Raw genomic sequence first — 21,081 nt, 5'->3', positions numbered from 1 at the left:
TAAAACCGAGTCTATTTGGTCCCTATGTAAATAGAGTCAAATGGACTCGACAGAATTTACTGTGTAGCTAATACCCCATGCATAGATTTTGGAAGCACGCAGCGCGGAACCCTCAGCGGAGATGAAGCATGTTGATTGTATAAAAATGAATCCGTCCTTCTCCATTATGTCTTTAGTCGAAAAAAAGGACCCGACTGAAAGCTGCAAAGATTGACGACACTATCGTAAAATGTGGCCATTGCTCGTCGAAACTAAACCTGAGCAAGCTTTATCAAATAATAGCATCACTCATTTGTGTCATTTTATGGCTTGCGGCTCGATAAATGCAGGGACCAATCTGTATTGTATCCATTTCTTATCAGTGTAAACAGAATACCCGATACAGACAAGCTGCTTTACGGCATCGCATTGAAATAAGTGTGCTCGCGCCAGGCTCGGTTCATGCGATGCCGAGAAGAGAGATAAGAAGGCAAGGCAAGGATAGGCGAATAAACCAAATAGAAGGGTTTTATGCCTGCGTGAGCTCAGGTCATTCATTGTCTGCGGCAAAGCTGCGTTTCACTGTAATGCCCTCCAAGAGACTTTTGTTACAGTTCACGTTTTGGTTTGTAAGCACAACTGTGGTTGGCAGCGTGAGTCATGGCCGCATTTCATTTCGCTGTGCAAGAGTCAGAGCCGCGGTCATGTGACTACTGGCTGTCTGGCGGCACATCAGTGAGCTTCACTTCATGCTCGGCAAAATGTAAACAAGGAAAAATGTTTTTAAAATGACTGCAGGGACATTCCAAACAGTTTGAGCAGTCAGTGTTCCACGAGAAAGAAGAAAAGGGCAAGAAAAGCCTATTAGAACAACTGAACAATAGTTGTTGGCAAGGTTGATTCTGAACATTGCCAGGGTGTGCTCAGATTCTATTTTTTTTAATTTCCTCATCAAAATATCAAAACAACAAAATTCAATTGAGTTGTTTATGTTATAGGCCACATTCATTATTGGAAAAAAGTTTGCAATTATTTACTTTGGTCTCATTTTTTTGTCACCCCAAAAAAATTAACTTGAACTTGGCGTGGCTCTATTCCAGCCACATCATTGGTTTCATTGTGGAGAAGCTCCCATTATCATTGGCTGTTGGTATTGTCTTTCAAAACATGGACAACTCCAAACAGCAGAGCTGGGCAAAACCGGTATGACATCGGCCCATCTTTGACAGATGCCCACCTTTCGGCAAGAGCTTCTGTATTTTCGGCGAATGCTTAATGAGCCAAAGCAATGATTACAGTTTGGATGGTAGCATGACCGTGGACAGTGGGTTGTTAGGAAGTCAGAAAGCGCCTACAATTGAAGAGAAGCTGGTGGAGTGATTTAGTGTTATTTTGGCGGACCTTTTTACAAGTAACTGCTTGATTAAACTATATAGTTCCCGCAGAGCCATTCGTTTTCCCTACGCCGCCCGTGTCCTCCTCCTCGTTTGTGAAATGAACAAAGTCAGGACTTTTTGCAACAGTGAAAGCTACATCTCGTCGAACGAGCGGTCAAATCTGCATTTTTGTAGGCTGCTCTACGTCAGCACTTCCAAATATGGGCACACTGGCGACTGATCATTTCGCATGTCTCTTTCGCACACGGTGCCGTGTGAAAAGGGCTTTTCAGTATAATAACAACCAGTATTCTACAAACCCAATTCCCCAAAAGTTGGGACACTATACAAATTGCGAATAAAAACTGAATGCAATTATGTGGAAGTGCCAAATTTGAATATTTGATTCAGAATAGAACATAGAGAACAGGTCAAAAGTTTAAACTGAGAAAATGTATAATTTTAAGGCAACATTTGAAATTCCATGGTGTCAACAAATCTCAAAAAAGTTGGGACAAGGCCATTTTCACCACTGTGAGGCGTCCCCTCTGCGTGCCGCATGTGGTCTGGCATTCTCGTGTTGAAAAATGCAAGATTTTCTCTGAAAGTGATGATGCCTGGATGGGAGCGTATGTTGTTCTCCAATCTGCATGGTGGATTGTGTTCCCCCACAATGTTTTCCAGAAGTATTGCTGAGCCCTTTCTATGTTTGCGGTGCAGTGCCGTTTAAGGGCCCGAAGATTATGGGCATCCAGTATGATTTTTCGGCCTTGACCCTTACACGCAGAGATTGTTCCAGATTCTCTGAATCTTTGGATGATGTTATGCGCTGTAGATGATAATTACGTCAACCTTTTTGCAATTTTTCGCTGGGAAATACCTTTCTGATATTTCTCCACTATCTTTCTGAGAGACACTGCCACTATGAGAAGCTCTTTTTATACTCCAGTCAAGTTGCCAATGGACCTCATTAGTGGTAACTGGTCGTCCAGCTGTTTTTGTTTTATAATTGCAATTGACTCAACCTCTTATTGCTACCTGTCCCAACTTTTTTTGAGATTTGTTGGCACCATGAAACTTACAATCAACATATTTTTCCCCTAAAATGATACATTTTCTCAGTTTAAACTTTTGACCGGTCATCTATGTTCTATTCTGAACAAAATATTGAAATTTGGCACTTCCACATAATTGCATTCAGTTTTTATTCACAATTTGTATAGTGTCCCAACTTTTTGGGAATTGGGTTTGTATATTAGATGAATGATAAATGGTAATGATAGACTTTTTTTTTTTTAAACGATTATTAGTAGTCGAGGAGGTCGATAACCAATATTTGGAGCTGATTTTCATTTTCACTAAAAGAGAAAACATTAGCATCATTTTTTTTTTAAACACAAACTCCAACTCTTAACTTTGTTGACTTTTTTAAAAAGTATATTCATTGAACAAGTTTAAAGACTTGCAAATTATTGCTTTAAAAAAAATAAAATCTTAGTCAATAGACATCTTGTTTTAAAATTCGAACAAAGTACAGGGACTTCCCAGTGTCACTGACATGTCTTAAAAAGTACATCAAAAACTTAAATGAGTAAACAGTTCCCTATTGTTTTCTAAAATTTAAAAATATCTGAAATGTTGAATTTGTACTTATCGTAGTTTTAATTTCAAACAAAAACATAATGTGCAGAGCATTCCCAGAGACAGCAATATCTCTCATAAAGTTAATAGAAATCAGGGCTCCAGACTACCCCAAAATGGTGACATTTTGCCCTGTAATTTTAAGACATAATTTTCATCCACGTGTGCCAGTAACCAAGTATTACTATTATTATTTTTAAATAATAACTATTGTTGAATATATTACATTGCTGTCAAACTTCTGCTCCACACTTCAGCACAATTTTCAGTAATATAGTGAAAATGAGTGGGATGAATATTTACTTTTGCAAGTCAATGTATTGTGTGTGTGCCCTTAAATATATTTGTGCTCCTAAAATTTCAGATGAGGAGTTACTGTGCTCATAATTTTTTATTTTTTTTTAAAGAAGAAAATAGTCTGGAGCCCTGGAAATAAATAGTTCCCTACAGTTAACACAGTTTGAAATTGATCTATTATCGCCCATATGATTCTTATGGACGCTCCCCATAATCCTTCCCCACGTTGCTTGTAGGTGTTCTATCTTTATGCACAGCAAGTACTACAGTAGCTTGCATTAAAAAAAAAATCCACTGCTAACTTTGTTATTTTAATCACCCATTTCCCAGAAGCAATTTTGACATAGTAGAACGGAAACATGGTAAGATAGTTGTAAGCAGGACTATATAGAGTACATGAATGTGAGTAGAAGGTTGGTACAACAAATAACCACGAAAATGTGGTAAGGATCTAGATTAAGGTGCTGATACACCATTTCTAAGAGTCACTAGCCCCCTCTATGGGGGGTTTCCATGTCACAGTTCTGTATGACATTATAGCTGACACAGAATAGGTGGAAGGAGTTGCCCCACAAACCTGCTTTTGGATTTAAGCTTATTGCAGGATCTACTCTCATGGTAACATCCTACATGCACCAGAAAGGAGACTGCCTAATTCGATTTTCCCACAAAACTGTATTATTCTACTCATCTATATGATCGGTAGAAACATTGAGCGAGTTAAAGCAATTAAAGATACCTACTGTATCCGATCTCACAGAAATCAACCGTGTCTGCAGGCTTGACTCATGGAAAAAAATTGTTCATTTAATTAATGTTAATTTACATAGCATGTACCAACATATCAGTTCATCAAAGCTTGGTCATATCTCATATGCATAGTTGCGCGCATGCATGCATGTATTCATGCATGGGCAAACCACCACTTCTGGCATGGCTTGGGGCACTCTGGGCATATTTCCTTTTTGTGCAACATGCTGTCCCATTCCCTTATGGTTGCCCCGAGGCCTCGCGTGAACTGCATTTCAGGAGCATAAATGTGTTCGATTTTCATATTGTCTCGTGAGCCGGGGGTCGCACCTTGACAGGTCTGTGTGTGTGTCCTGTGGGGAGGGTGGCAGGGCACTGTCTATTTATAGGGAAGGCACTCCAGAGAGAGAGAGAGAGAGAGAGAAAGAGAGAGCGAGGGGGGGGGGGGGTTGCTGTCTAATGAGGGCAGGCTGTTAGGGGATGAGCTGTTGTTTCTGTTTGTGTGAGTGTGTGTGTGCCAGTGTACGCAGATGGCTCTTCATGTGTGTAGTCTGCATTAATTGAATGACTTCAAACGTGTCTTTGCTTGTTCCTCTACCGCCATCGGCACCTTCAATTACCCATGGGTCAAAGATGGCGGTCACACAAGCGCACCATGAAGAGTCACATACCTGTAGTTCCTTCCTCAATTCTCATCTCATACAATCCCGTTTTTTTTTCTCCTCTCTCTTTTTTTATGGCTTGGTCTCATTCTTTCACCCCCCCCCACCCCCACTTCTTTCATTTTCATTTATTCATGCAGAGCAACAGAATGAAGGCTCTTGGAAGGTGTGTGTGTGCATGCGTGCATGTGTGTGATCATGTAAGATGAAGGCAACCTACATCTAATGGCTTACATACCAACACATCCATAGATATGTATGTTTGAACAGTAGACACATAATAATAAGGGATCCTCATTTGTCTATGGTATTGTATTGTGTAATGCAGTTGTCCTGTTTCAAAACTATACTTGTTTTTATATTATATATATTAGGGGTGTCAGGCGATTACAAATTTCAATCGTAATTAATCGCCTGACTTAAATGGTTAACTCTAGATTGATCATACATTTTATATCTATTCTAAATGTACAATAAAATATTTTTTCTAAGTTTTCATAATCTTGTTAACATAAAAGTGAAAACAAACGTTAAACTAATAGAAATATGGCTGCATCTTTTAGTCTTACAGTAATTTCATAATAATAAATACAATTGAGTAAAATTAAAAAGATGTACTGTACTATAAAAAAGAGTGTGATATTGATTTGTGTTGAGGTCATTTTTCTGCCACTAGATGGCACAATTGCATTTGTGAGACGGTGGCGACAGCTTCTTTTCATATTAAGAGCTATCTAATCTTTAACATGAGGTAACTTGTGAAATTATGCATAAAAATACAATATAAAAATAAAAAATGTAAAATACAACTTGACCCAAGTCTCCACAAATCCATGCATTATTTATCAATTTATTACTGCTCAAATTTGACGTGGACGTACCTGCTGCGCTGCGACTGGAATTCCAAGTAAGACACACGCAAAACAAGAACTGATGATGACATCTTCAGTCATGTCTGCAATCTTTCAGTTCTCCATTGCTGTCACTTCCTGCCGCAGCATCCCCACTGCTTGCAAATAGTGTCCTGTGACGCTGAAACTAATGAAATATCCCTATAATTGATTTGAGCCATTATGAATAATGGGAGGGTGGATTCTGATGAAATTCTGCTCCAGTTAGGGTATTTGACCAGCCCAAACAAATTTAGGGGCTTTGTTTGAAAGCCATGTCATGAGCTCGTCTTCACTGCTCTGTGCTGTTGAGATTTTTGGCTGAGCTGGCAGCTTTTTCACTTCATAGATTCCGCACTTGGGATTTCAGCTGTGGAGAGCCGAAGGACATAAACAGTGGGAAGTATGAATGAGATTATTCACAGACAGTAACAAGTGGCTAAAAATCGATCTCGTCTGTCATTGCGCAACAGTTGGAGATGATTGCCCCTATTTGAAAGGAACATTTTTGTTGTTTTTTACCTCAAAGAAAGTTATCAAAAGGTAAGAATGAAAAATATCGCAATACTCACGACACCCTGGACTGGTTGCCAGCGAATCACAGTTTACATATGCCGCAGACAAACATTGACCTTACTTGACCTAACATGCATGTTTTCAGAATGTGGGAAGATACAACACGAGTCCGCCGTGCTGCCGCTATCTCTGCTATCGTTCCTGTCATGTATTTTAATTGCGGCACGTCCAGCCTGACAGAGTTTCCCCAACACCATCTGTTGCAGCACCCTGAAGGCAGGCACCTGTATTAGGGATCGTATCAAGCATTAAATATTGATTTTCAGTTGGTGAATAAAGTGCCCTGTAGATAGAGGCGGCCTGCCTGCCTGCCTCGAGGGCACCTCAGACAAACTGGCCGTTCTTAGTGCCAATACTTGTACGACAGAGGATGTTTCTAGGATAGTTCACAAACATTATAGACCAGGATCCACTAGTGTTGTTTATACTCTGTCGATAATGTTTTTGCGGAGGTTTTCGAAACAAGAGCGATATCTCTTCCATGCAAATGATGAAAATCAATGTTTTTTTTAAAAAGTGTTCATTGTCGGCGTGTGCAAGTGCATTACAGTCAAAACAGCAGAACATTTTTCAGCTGTTCTTTCCAACAAAGAGTGCATTCTACGACACCACTACTGCAACTGACAGTCATATTACGTAAATTATAAACCCACGCATTTGTTGTTTACATGCAGCATTTAATTGTGATCTATAAGTGCCTGAGTGTGATTATGAATGGAATAATTTGGTGTTCATTTAGATTAAGATATGTATATGTGTCCACTTTCCGTCTGACCATATCTAAATGTAAAGAGTATCTAATTGCGCTGGTTGTCTCCTCACCGCAATTGACGGCTATCCTGTCGATGCGTTGTAAGTGTGAGCTTTGGCAGTGATTAAGAACAAGCCTGAACTTTGCACATTGCGATGTCATTCTCAGCTCAAATGAAAAGGAGCTTGCCTTTTTGTGCCAATGAAAAGGTCAGCGGTCGGTTGAAACGGACATTTATGGTAGATCTGTATTGCTGCTGAGTTCCGACTCTGCCGATGGTTTTCCCAAGTATCGTTTCTCTCCCAGAGCTCCGTCTGTCTCTACTGCTCTTGACACTCTTATACCTGCCCTATTTTTTCCCACTACGCTCCACATTTATGACTTGCGCGTGTTGAGTTCATGTACTGTTTACGTACTAGCTTGTGTTCCCTGGTTGCACTAGAACAGCACAGCGTGGCGCAGTCAAGCGCAGAACAGTACATCACTGGACTATAAAGTTGAGTCACACACTGACCACAGTTTGTCCTCTAGTTTTTCAGAACTAACTCTGAAGTCACACGCATGAGTAACTGAAACTCTTCTGTGTTCTCTGACGGCCTGGTGCACGCCAAGTTTTTCAAATATTAATCGGTCCCCGCCTGAAAGGCAAAGATGGTTTTAGCACTCGGCGCGAAGCGACGGAAAGCAGACTCCCCAGTTTGGCAGCTGCTGGTGTCCTGGGATGTGTCAGGGTGCTCACGGTGTGCTGATGTGTTGTATTCGCTCTTAAGGTGACGTAATGGCCTACTTATTGAGACACGAGGTGCAGGCCTCATGTGCCCGCTAATGCGTCTTCTCCATTCCACAGTAACTACTACTGTAGGTGGTAAGGTAACTGAGGTTATGGCTCACCTGATTGCTGGGATTGGTCATGTGACGTTCACAAGCTGAGCCTTTAGGCACTCTGACGTCATTTTCAGTCGACAGCAAGTGGCAAAATGGCTGCTCCCTGAGATGGATAAAAAAAAAAGAAGCTTAATTCATATTCCGCAAATGCAATCATTCGTTTGACATCACACGCTGCTGTGCAAACTAGTTCATCTTGAAATATTATAATTACTGTACAGTAAATCCCCGTTATTCGCATGGAAAGAGACCAAGCAAATAATTGATGCTCACCCACAAAGCTTCCTGTGGTAGCAAAATCACTTTTTTTCCTATTTGACAAGGCTATAGCAATACAAAATGATGCTTCTTCCCTCACTTTTTTTGGCATCAGGAGCCACTAGATGGCGCCAAAGCAATATTTTACGATGGCGATACCTTTGATCTGAGCACAAAACAGCAATTAGGTGAGTGTCAGTGAACAACAGAGAATATATTTTGGTTGGAAACAGTTCTGGTGAGGATTTATTGTACATTTGATTTTCAGGGAAACTATTTTGAAAATCTACAAGGTACTATTTCCTGTATCTACCTTTGAGGCCTAGCCGCTATATTGTACACGTAGCAACCAACCACGCTAACATTAGCTTAGCTGCTGCTGCTGTAATATAGTTTCCACTTTGCTTTTACTTGCTACTCTGTCTTCTTGAGTAAACTGTCTGATTATTTGGTATACATGAAAAAGTTGTTGTTATTGTCTATTTGTGACTGATGCATTCAACGAGGCATGTTTTTCTCCCTCTACTGCCAAACTAGTCGTACGTAGTATGAGTAGATCAATGTCGGTACCGCACGATTTTTCATGTAACTAATAGCTCTAAATGGCATGTTATTTTAAGAACGGCGCCGGATGTACTCTTGCGATCGAGGGTTTTGGAGCTTGATCGTCAGTAAAATGAAGTGTGAATTTCACATTAAAATATCATGACCGACATTAGTGCGAAACACTCGCAGAGGAGATTGTCGCTTGTTCACAGCGTCAAAATGAGAGAGAGGCACGGCAATCGAGAAGAGGGAGGAATAAACAGACAGGGCAAGAGGAGTGCAAAACAGAGACAAAGTGGCAGAGTGAACGTGTGTGTGTGTGTATATGCGCTCGTTTGTGTGTGTATGGAGAGAAAGAGAGCCAGGCCTACTTTTTGCGTGTGATCTAGGCCATTATCTGTGTTAGCACTGTTGGGGCTCGAACAGGCTCAATGGATTCTGTGTAACAATGCCTTTTATTACGTCTGATCTCATGTGTGTTCATGTGTCCCTCAAACAATAAGCAGCCAGTCATGTAAACGCTGCCGTTCCATACATGATGCACGCATTGCAGCCGTTCCATACATGATGCACGCATTGCACCCGGTACGCCTCTGCCCTTTTGTTTCTTGCCGCTGAGTTTGCTCACGCTCGTGTATGATTGCGAGGTTTTCAACGTGCCTTGTTTTTGTGTACGCGACTCCTCACGTGCAGCTGTGCACTCTCGCCGTATCACCCCCGTCGTCAGCCAACCCCCCCCCCCCCCCCCCGTGCTCCAGCAGCGGCCTGAGGGCCTTCATTATGTAAGAAAGACATTACTGCGGAACACAGGCAGGCAGCCCTGATAACTGTGGCAGCCCCTGCTTCATTACAGTACGCCTTCGCCTCCATAACTCACGCAGAGCCAAAGCTTGTAGCTCCATAATAGAGAGCGCAGAGGGCTTATAATGTTTGAAGGCGAGTTTTTTGAAGGAAACATCAATTAATCATGTTCTGCTCCCTTCACTGGCTGAGCACATCAGCTTGCTTTTTACACATGTTAAATCCTTTCATTCCGTCCCATACACCTATTGAAATGATCCCTCTTCACAGCGGTCCCCTTCCCTCTGGCCCATCGGCTGACCATGAAGGAAGTGTTCGACGCCGAGGGCCGGCCGAGGGTGGACCTGCTCAAGGCTCACCTCACCAAGGAGGGCCGTCTGGAGGAGGCGGTGGCCTTGCGTATCATCGACGAGGGCGCCGCCATCCTGCGCCAGGAGCGCACCATGTTGGACATTGAGGCACCAGTAACAGGTATTTGGATTTTCATGCTGACGACAGTAAATTGATGTGTTATGGTATGACGCTGACTGGGCTTTGCCACCAACTTATGGCATCTCTAAGCAATTATAAACCATTTGGGAGGGGTTTGAGGTTGGGTATCAGGTAGCAGGTTTGTTATCCCCCGCAAACTGTATTTTCTGTTTCACTGTGCTTTTCCGTCATGGAAATCTCTGCTCTACCAGAAAACTGCAGTTTATAGAATTAGAGACAGTTTTTTTTTGCATGCCATTGATTGTGGGAAAGGAACACAAACCCATGCAGGAGCTGCTGCTTGATAAACAGAACCACATCATCTGCAAAATTAGAGACGTGATACTAAGGTAACCAAACCAGACACCCTCCAAGGCCTCGGCCTTACAGTACGTAATATGGATTTAAATTGGGAGTGCTAAATCTGTCAAAATACGGCAATTTCTTCTTTTTTGTGTAATATACATATTCCCCCAAAAATTATATATATAATGACTTCCTCTGGTTACCCCAGATGGGACGAGCACAAAATGGAAGCGTATTGCAGTAGTTTTTGGGGAGGCTTGTTTTTAAAAAAACAACAATATTTATTTCTGTTATATGGAACTGTCTTTATGTTTTTCGTAGTATTTTTTTTCCTGTTTTCAGATTTTTCTTTTCTTTTTCTGAATATTTTTTTGTTCCGTATTTTAGAATAACTTTTTTTTCTTCAGTTTTTCGGAATGTTTTTTCTCTCCATTTTTTCAAAATATTTTTTCTTTTGTTCAGACTGTTTTATTTTTTCCCCTGAATATTTGTTTTCCTGTTTTTTTAAAAAAAAAAAATTCTGTTTTTCAGAAAAAAAAATCTTTATGACTGAAAAAAATAATATCACCAAAGCTGAAAAAAATCAGAAGAATTATTCCATAAAACATAAATTAAATAATATATTTCAGAAACAAAGAGCCCCCCCCCCCCCCCCCGAATTTACTCTGGAAAACAGGAGTCGTCCCCCCCCCCCCCCCCCCCCCAAGTAAATGCAATACGCTTCTGGAATTTATAATATATTTATGAAAAAAAGAAAAACGCCAACATTCTAATAGCTATACGGAGCTCCGGTAAAAAAAATTTTTTAAATAATCTTCAAGTAATATTATGAGGGAAAAAAATATTGTAGTCAATATTGTCATTTCTAATTTTTTTATATAGATATTGGTGAGTAATTATATCAATTAATTTAAATATATTGTCGATCACTGTATTGTGATGCAATGCTTATCATTGGTTAATATTGTAATAATATTGCATTACTAAGCGCTTCCCATCCTCTTTTGCTCAATGAGGGCTCAGACAAATAAGGCACACGCAGGCCATAGAACAAAGTGAAGAACCCCCCCATCATGTATTCACCGGTGCACATTCACTGATTTAACCTGCCATGTGTATCTGCTACCCTTTCAGAAGGAATATGAATTATTGTTCCGTCTCAATTGGCTGAGAGACACAATCAGTGTATTATACGCCTCACAATATCTGCATCTATTTCCTTGACAGGGAAATGGTAGGAAGCAAGGAGAATATGGTGGGCGGGAAGAGAGGATAGATTGAGATCGATGGCGAGAGCAAAATGGAAAACAAGTTTCTGAGACAGGAAGGCAATCATACTCAGACCCATCCAGATGATTGACAGCAGTGTGCGCGTGTGTTTATGCAAATACAAGTGGTGAGATGAATCTGTGTGGGTTGTTCCAGTGTAGGAACAGGTACCGCTCCCCGGTGACAACACGGGACAGGCAGATGTAGAGCTGGTTGAATAGAAGGTGTTTAGCGCACAGCTTTTTCAACCAGCTGCTTCCGGCAAAGAAAGATTGATCTGCTATTCCAAGTTCTTCTACAGCTAAACAAAATGACTCAGAAGAACCTACCTCAAAGGACTTTTTGTCTGAGCCAGCTAAAGTGGTGAGTAACAATTTGCAGATAGCGCTGTGACAAATGAGTCCAGGTTTTCACATTTGGGAGAACGAAGCGCAAAGTTTTGCCATTGTATTTTTTGCCGCCCAAACTGGCTCCCAAGTTGGAGAGAATGCTGAATTATTCCCAGTTCCAATTTTGTCGCAGTGTAAGAGCCTGCAAGAAAGCTGGAGATGAAGAGGATTTTTATCTTCCAGCTGTGTCCGAAGGATACATGCAATCAACAAAAGAATGGATTTGCTACAAGAAAAAAAAAAAATTTGAATGGCCCAGCCAGAGCCATTACCAATACTAAATGCAATGTGTGTGCGGTGACCTGAAGAGGAGATTTGCAGTGTGTGCAAGAAAAAAAATAGACAAATATTGCTAGTCCAATATGTACCACACTGATAGACTTGTAACCATAATGACTGGCGCTTCAATAAAGGTCTTTAAAAGTGTGCTTACTCACACAAACGCATTTCTTTCCAATAAAGGAAGAGCGTTTGTTTTACAAGAATTGTACAGCTATTTCTTTCTACAGTATACTTGGAGTTGGTCCCATTGTTTACACCATAAATTCTCAACTAGGGTGCTGTGGCACGCTAGTATGTGGTGAGAGATCATTAGGGGTGCTGTGGGCAATTATCCAATTTCACTCAATTTTTCCAAACATTATTATTTATTAATTACAAAAATACATTTGTTTATCTCTGAGTGGCATCTTAGTCCTATATGTATCCACCCGTCATCATTAGAGATGTAACAATAACGGCAATATCGTGATATTGCGATATTATAACTGCCACAATATATCATCGGCGTCATGTCGCGATATTAACTCATTCACTGCCATTGACGTCTATATACGTCAACTATTTCTATTAGTTTAACATTTTTCCCACTTTTGTTAACAAGAGTATGAAAACCTAGAATTTTTTTATTGCACATTTAGAACAGCTATAACATTTGTGATTAATTGTGAGTTAACTAGTGAAGTCATGCGATTAATTACAATTAAAACATTTGATTACCTGACGCCCCTAATTTTTTATAATTTTTTTTTAATCGTGAGCTAACTAGTGAAGTCATGCGATTAATTACAATTAAAAATTTAATCACCTGACGCACCTAATTCTTAATAATCTTTTCTTAAAGAAAATATTTAAAAAGGAAAAAAATATATTTTAAGAGAATCTTTTCTTTAAAAAAAAAAAGATTAAAAAAAGAAAAGATTATTAAAAATTAGGGGCGTCAGGCGATTATTGTAATTAATCGCATGACTTAACTAGTTAACTCACATTTTATATCTCTTCTAAATATACAATAAAAAATTCTAGGTTTTCTTACTCGTGTTAACAAAAGTGGAAAAAATGTTAAACTAATAAAAAATAGTTAAAATGAATTTTTTATGTATATAGGCGTCAATGGCAGTGAATGAGTTAAAAGCAGCACATTCTTTAAAAAAGTCAAGTTGATTTGTGCAGTTCTAGCACCCTCTGGTGGCAGTTTTTTAAGTGCAGTTTAATTTTCATATGGCATGTTTTGGCCCTTCTATGTTTAAAATCAGATGGTCAGATGAAGAGGAATGTAATATGCTTGTGAACCGTGTCAATATGTGGAGGAACTCAATACGTGTGTGCATTAGTATGAGCTCTTTTTTTTTTTTACAATATTGTGACCTTTTTGTATCGCCAACCTCCCCACAATATCATGATAATTATCGTATTGTGATGTTTGGATATCGTTACCTACCTATCACCCGTTAAACAGTCATGGCGTCATGCATGTAAATTAGCTTTGTTTTCCACATTCCACACCAAATAAGTTTGTGTGTAAATTGAGACGAGATTGCCATTTTTTTTGTATTCTTTTTCTGGTGACATTTTTGTTTGATGTTGCGCTGGGAGATTTTGCTCATGTAAAATGGCTTCCTTGACGCAATAAAGATTGACAGTTGACTGCTGAAGATGCAGATGTGCATGGCTCAATTTCAAAAAGATGCAAAAGATCTCAAGTAAAGCGGCTGCAGAGGGGAACTTGACTACGTGAAAGCGGACAGATTGTGAGAGAGGCGGATGAGAAGTCTGATGCCGGCATATCATACGGTCCTCAAGTCCTTCACAATGTGACAGCTTCAAACAAGAAGCCTCATTTGAGGTGGTACAGTACACAGGCATATAAAATGCAACATGCATATTTGAGGTTCAGTGGCTGACAACATCCACGAGACAAGACTCTCTTCTTTGATGCCAGTCGGATGCGTCACTTAAAATATACATGTGAATGAACTCTTGAAAAATCGGATATGGGCATTGAATGGGAATTGGGTTATTGGACCTGCAGTGTACTATAAACCCAGCAAACTCCAATTTCTTATGTGACCGATGCTACGCTCTCCGTCATATGTCATTACAGTGTGTGGAGATATCCACGGCCAGTTCTTCGATCTGATGAAGTTGTTCGAAGTGGGAGGTTCACCTGCCAACACGCGCTACCTCTTCCTGGGGGACTATGTGGACAGAGGCTATTTCAGTATTGAGGTAAAAATGCATCTACAGATTGTCTGTTAATAGTTCAAACCATAACTACTGTATACCACAAAGTATGATTCCCAAACACTTTGATCACATTTAAAACACTTACAATCAATCAATCAAACACATTTTTGGGGGGGTAGACAAAAAAAAACTCACCCACACACGCACGCATGAGCACCAAAATTATTATAAAAATTCATGAAATAACGCACTAAAATTGAAAAATTATTCAAAATGACATCATACGTTTATGAAACTAATAAAATTTAACTAAAATTATCGTGAACATGTCCTTCATTTTCATCTTTGCCAATTCGTAAATGTACAGTATTTATTTCGGTATTGCTGGAAGGTCAAACAGTCAAACAGCCTTGAATGCTCTGAACCAATGGCAGGGCAGCTTTTTCATGTTGGGGAAAACAACAACAACTCGGTATTGGTACGGTATCGGCATCGGCTGATACTGCATAATTGGGTATCGGAATCTCTATCGGGGGGCCAAAAAACGGTATCGGAACAACACTATTTATTACACAATACTTCACGACATTTCCTTGTTTTAGACTCGACAAATACTCCATGTATTAAAAACTAAATAAAATACTAAAGCCGATTAAAAAAACAACTAAAATGAAAGTTTTGAAAAATGTAAACTAACAAACCTGTTTGAAAAGCTAACTGAAATCAAACAACAAAAGTCAAAATGAAATATAATGATCACCACCTTGGTTGGCGCAACGTTTGGCAGAAATGCAGTAGTTTAGTTTTCACATGAGGAATAAAGAGACTAAATGACTGAAATTGGAATTGGCTTGTTTTTGTTCTTGAGTATTAAGAGTGGACAGCTGCAGAGGGTCACAGACTAACAAACAAATGCATGCAACAACTCACTCACAGTGCCACCGCTGCTTTCCAATCATTTTCAGGAACTTAAAATACCCTATTCTGCCTTTAAATCTAGATGACTTTAATGTATCTGAGTGCTATAATTGACAGATTTACATAAAGCAAGTGTGTGGATTCAACCTCTCCATATTGTTCATGGAGATTTGGCTGCAAAAAGAATAGGAAATGATTGGACTGGCCATTTGTCTGCGATGCAAGTGCATGAAGGTATTTCTGTGATCACATTGTCTGGCTGAAGTGAACCGTGATGGGATGAGTGTTATGTCAGTGACAGTTTGGAGGGAGGTGAGCAATATTTAGTCCACCTTTGTTACACTCAAGGGCGGATAGACCTAATGTAGAGCAGTTACTTTGAGGATATCAACTGGGACCATTTGATGCCGAATTCAGTTTGAGTTGAGACGTTTGAAGTTCAGTTTACTTTGTGGCATGATATAGTTTTTCTTGATATAGACACATTAGGCCATTGGTCATTGTTACCGGAACATGACCAGATCAAGTTCATATCTGTGTTTTGTTTCCTCTCAAGACATTTGCATTTTGGCGGATAGACAGTTGTGCGATGCGACAAATAATTCAAACAAGAATTCAAAATGTCCGATTGTGTGACTGTACTCTAAGCAGGAACAAACTAAAAAGGCTAAAAATGAGTTTAAAATTCAACTCATTTCACTTGTGAAATGACTATTTTGTTCTTAATGAATGTCTTCTAATTCTTTCTCTTCCCCGGTGAACATTTAGTGTGTGCTGTACTTGTGGTCACTGAAAATCCTCTATCCAAAGACACTCTTTCTTCTACGGGGAAACCATGAATGTAGACATCTGACGGAATATTTCACCTTCAAACAAGAATGTGAGTAACTCTTTTGTTCCCTCCAAATGTCACTCGCTTGTTCTTCCTTTTGTGTCATTGCCACTTATGCAGTGCGATTTCTTGGTTGAAAGTGATTCAGTAAAGCAACAAACAGTTCTCAACATTGTTGCCTTTTATTGATCATTTTACGGAATTATCATTTAAGCAACACGGTGTGGCTTTAATGGTTAGCTTTGTAGCCTTAGAGGTTCTGGATTCAAATTTATTTTGCACTGTACTATACATACAACGCAACTTCAGCAGTATAATCAGAAATGATGCAATTACCAGTATATGCTCCTTGCGGTTATTAATTTGCCGCATAAGATGACACAGTAAGAAGCTTGAGAACTAACGTGTTGAATGTAGACTTCTAAATTTTTTAATTATTTTTTTTATTGTGCACTCTCTTGTCCAGCTGGGTCACATTGAAAGGGGACAAAAATGAAATAATTAAAAATGAAATATTGTAATAAAAATACTTCTAGATGTATGATTTTTTTGTTTTTTGATGAGCAGGGCAATAGTATAGATATTTATAGATTTTTTTATAAATTTTTTCTCTCTGGTCCTTCAAATGACGACATACTTCCATGACTCTGAATTAAAATACACAATAGCTCCCTTGAATGCAGGAAGTGCAGTTTTATTCCCTTTCGCTGCATGTTGTGCAAATAGACAGCGTGTAATTCAAAGTAATGTAAATGCGAGTCAGTAATATTAAAACTTGCATGAATGTCTAATAAAAGTTACGTTTGACCTGCACAATTACAAGAAGTACTCAAAGTGGTAACCATTAGCTTCCGGACAATAATGTGTACAGCGAACTACTGCTTGGCTAACGTTGGCCAAAGTGTCCAGTGGGATTGCTGCATACGCACGTGTTTTTAATTTCACGTCTAAGAGGCCCGAGCCACCAATGTCGTCGGTTTTCTGCTATACAGAATGCATGTGCAACAATCCCATTGTATAGTGTTTTGTAGTGCAGTGTAAGTATTTAGTATTGGATTAAATCTCCACATTCCTCAATCTTCTTCTTAGCTGAGCCCTTCCGCCTTCATTTCCCACAATCCAGCCTTCTCCATCTTTCTTTCATCTCATTCTTCCATCCCTCTTTCTGCCTGTGAGTCCTGTCTGAGAGCGGGTGATTAGCGGCAAATTAATTTGGCCTGCAATGATTGGCTCAGGGACTTCCTCCTCTGTGTCTGATTGGCCAGGGGACGAGGAAGCTAATTTCCCTTGGCGCTCTTGGCGAATGGTGGTCGCCCTCAATTACCATCTGCTTCATGTGTGTGTGTGTGTGTGTGTACGTTCGTTTTTGCAGTATCTTCAGAAATGTGTGTGTGAGAGAGAGAGAACAAGAAAAAGAGGAAAAGAGCTGACACCTGGCAATAATGATCTCTTGTTACACACGAGGCACATGGAGAGGACGACAATGACACTCCTGGCAGACACACACACACGCACACACTCACACCTCAAGGCTCACACAATGCTAGCCTTGGTTGGAATACATCATCGCCTGTCCTCAACCGCTCCCTTTTCCTGCTCCTCTCCACAAATGTTGCCCCCATCCTTTCTTCTCTTTTGTATCATTTCCAAACGTCCTCCTTCTCTCTTCATTAAATTATTATTATCCTGTTACTCCTGCAGCCAAAATCCGCCTCTCCGTTCCTTTTCTGGCAATTCTAGCTTTCTGCTATTTTAATCCATTGACATTGCTTTTGTGTTGGGACGCATTGTCAGGGCTGTGTGCTAAATGTACTTTCAAGATACATCCTGTTGGATGTCATAAGTGATAGTGCTGCCAAATCAAAGAAGGATTTGTTTTTAGAACAAAACAATCTGCCTCGCAGTGTCTCTGTGCCGCTTCATGCTCATATTTGGGTCAGGATTTTACTCCCTGAAAACAGAAGTCTTGAAAGCATATATTGCACCTATGCCATGCTATGTCTTGTATTTGTTTTCATTTGTGCATAAATTAGCTAGTAATGAAAGTCACGTAATGCTTTCAGTCCCAGCTTTGATCTTTCTTACATCCAAACTCCACTTGTGTCCCCAAATGTCCCGCAGGTAAGATTAAGTATTCGGAGCAGGTGTATGACTCCTGCATGGAGGCGTTTGATTGCCTGCCCCTAGCAGCCCTGATGAACCAGCAGTTTCTCTGCGTGCACGGGGGCCTTTCGCCAGAGATCCACACGCTGGACGACATCAAAAAGGTGCACACGCCACAAACTTGTCGCATGCACACCACGAGATAACCTCACTCTGCTTTGTTTGGACCTGTTGCATTAAATGTTGTCATTTTCAAAACTCTCTTGGGAGCATATTCTCCTTTGTGCTTAAATCAGGTGGCACTTTTGTGGCTGAAAACTAAAACTTCTACACTGTAAAAAACGATTTTGGAAAGAGGCAAAATTAACCTACAAAAGCCATATAAAATTTACCTGATTACTTTAGACAGCAAAGGAATTGCCAAATTCAGCGTAAATTTAACTTACACTATCTATTATGTAAAAAGTGTTACCGAGAAAAAACGAACAAAACGTGTCATCACTCTACGACGTTTAACGAGCACATAATGGAGTGTCATGTAGTTTGTCTGATTGGAGTTGCCGTAGCATGCCGTCATCAAGTCTTCCGTCCAGAGGAAGAATGATTTGCATTTTCTAGCTAAACAGCCAATCAGAGTGATCTCCATTTTTCACACTGCAATTGATGGCACAAACAAACCATGTCTAAAAAGTACAATGACTGTTACTTTTTCACAATTATAAACGTTTTTTTCCTGCTTGTATTTTTAATGTTTGACAGTTTATTTCATGAAACCATGACAGTAATTGGTCTCACAAACAATGACTTCTCAGCCATGTACAAGGCTTTAGAGGTGATCAAAAAGAAGGTTCTTCCTATGACAAAAGTGACCACATTACCTTACGTTATTTATGTAAGCACTTAAAAATATGTATGTATATAGAATACTTTCATATGTATTTTATAATAATAATCATAATTATTATTTTTATTATATGCTATTATTAAGTATTGTAGTATGTATTTTAAAGTACTTAATACTTAGGGTTTCTCACTCGCGAAGACTGTTTGAACTAATTTGTTTATGATGAAATAATGTCATTCTCCTTTATTGTGATAAATGTTGTTGTTGTTCAAAACAAGTTACGTCCAACATACAAATACATTTTGAGTAGTAGTATACTAAGAAAATGTTAGGTAAACTCTACCCAACATATTTAAGTATTTCATAATTACTGAATGAATGTGATATTTAACCACACTGTATAATTTATATTTACCCAATTAAAGTGGCTGCAAATTGTTACCCTACATGTATTGGGTAAATTATATAGGTTGTTTTTTTTCCAGTGTCTTTAAGGCAGGATACACTGTCATTAACCTATGCTATTACGGTAGTAAAGCCATAGTCCATCCATCATCCATTATATATCGCACTTATCTTCATTAGGGTCACAGGTGACCTGGATCCGAGCTGACTTTAGTCAAGCAGTTCGGTAAACCCTTGCAAATCGCAGAGCACACACTGTACGTGCTGAATGAAATACAACATGCAAAACTCCATATGAGCATGGAGATATCGAGAGAACACACACTTCCTCATCTAATGGCAGTGTTTCCATGGTGAATCTGCTGGTGTGACATCCTCTACCTCCTGGGTGGTGGGGGGTTGCCATGGAAATGATCTATAGTGTATGTGTGTGTGTGTGATGTGTTTGCTTTTCTTTCCTGTCATTTACATGACGTGCTGGTGCATCTGTTTCTGTGAGGTAAAAAAGGGTGCGTTCCCCACAGCCTTCATGTCGGTGTGTTTTTGTGTGTCGATTGCGTGTTCTAGTTGGACCGATTCAAGGAGCCTCCGGCGTTTGGGCCCATGTGTGACTTGTTGTGGGCAGACCCACTTGAAGATTTTGGCAATGAGAAGACCCAAGAGTACTTTGGACACAACACAGTCAGAGGCTGCTCCTATTTCTATAGGTAAAACCAAAAAAAATGACCCCCGCAAAGTACCCAAGAAAAACATGATTTCGATGCTGATGCATCAGGCTGATATTACATGGTGCTTAAACTGTTATAACTTGAATTTACAAATCAGAAGTCTCATATGTTTTATGTGCACTTAAAGCTATTGGTTTAGGACAGGATAGTGACAAGAAGAGAGCAAATCCTCCTATGGTCCAAGATCCAATAACCATCACTAGGATTAGCACTGGAGACGCAAATCTTGGCCAGTTCATACACACATGTGGACACACACAGACACACGGTTATGAGATTAAACACATAAACACAGCGCGCTCGCAAACACATGCACGCAGTTCTGTTTCGGCATGAAACGATATCCCACAATCCCTAGGGAAGCTGCACGGTTCTGTTGCTATGACGACAGGCTACCCCCCCTGCCAGATACCGACTGATATTAAGACACAGCGAGAGCAACATAGGAGAAGTGCACGATGATGTTGGCGGTGAGAAGATGAAAGATGCACATGAAACTGTCAAAATGTAACCAGACAAGCTGCACTTTAAAGAGGGATGGCGGGCCCTTTTAATTTGTGGGAAGTTCCTGCTGTAGAAGTTGTTCATGCAGCACGCCATCTCTAACAAAGACAGTGATTTTCTAAAAGTTTAGAATAAGCTACTTTATTGAGGATATTGGAATAGTGTCCATGGCCCCAGCAATATTATATCATCCAAACTTTGCAGATTTTCATCACTCATACAGTTTGCATAACGGGACATTATATTTGATGGTGTTGTCGGGGCTTTTATGAAGATTCACTGACTTTCCTTTTCTCTCCTTTTTCCTATTCCAGTTACCCGGCAGTTTGTGAGTTTTTACAGACCAACAACTTGCTTTCCATCATTAGAGCACATGAAGCACAGGACGCCGGGTAAGCTGACTGTAGAATTAGTTTTTAGTCGGAAAGAGAATT

General features: G+C 39.8%; 2 protein-coding genes across 3 annotated transcripts in view; one reads left to right on the top strand and one right to left on the bottom strand.

The window, feature by feature from the left end:
• LOC147168274 (protein phosphatase 3 catalytic subunit alpha-like) overlaps positions 1-21,081 on the top strand; it is a 37,286-nt gene that overhangs the window by 4,939 nt on the left and 11,266 nt on the right. For both annotated transcript variants that reach the window (XM_086085665.1, XM_086085664.1), the window contains exons 2-7: positions 9,683-9,883; positions 14,231-14,355; positions 16,000-16,111; positions 18,185-18,330; positions 19,983-20,122; positions 20,962-21,039. In XM_086085665.1, the coding sequence (XP_085941791.1) occupies positions 9,683-9,883; positions 14,231-14,355; positions 16,000-16,111; positions 18,185-18,330; positions 19,983-20,122; positions 20,962-21,039 (802 nt within the window). The remainder of the gene's footprint in view (positions 1-9,682; positions 9,884-14,230; positions 14,356-15,999; positions 16,112-18,184; positions 18,331-19,982; positions 20,123-20,961; positions 21,040-21,081) is intronic.
• Positions 7,814-21,081, bottom strand: part of LOC147168272 (bromodomain-containing protein 8-like) — a 50,913-nt gene continuing 37,645 nt past the window's right edge. The window contains exon 18 of the mRNA XM_086085663.1: positions 7,814-7,910. Coding sequence (XP_085941789.1) covers positions 7,878-7,910 — 33 coding nt within the window. The 3' untranslated portion in view covers positions 7,814-7,877. The remainder of the gene's footprint in view (positions 7,911-21,081) is intronic.

Source organism: Leptonotus elevatus, chromosome 9 (assembly GCF_054856555.1).
Source record: "Leptonotus elevatus isolate MCC_2025b chromosome 9, RoL_Lele_1.0, whole genome shotgun sequence".
Classification (NCBI taxonomy): Eukaryota; Metazoa; Chordata; class Actinopteri; order Syngnathiformes; family Syngnathidae; genus Leptonotus; species Leptonotus elevatus.
This window is presented reverse-complemented; position numbering and strand designations above follow the sequence as displayed.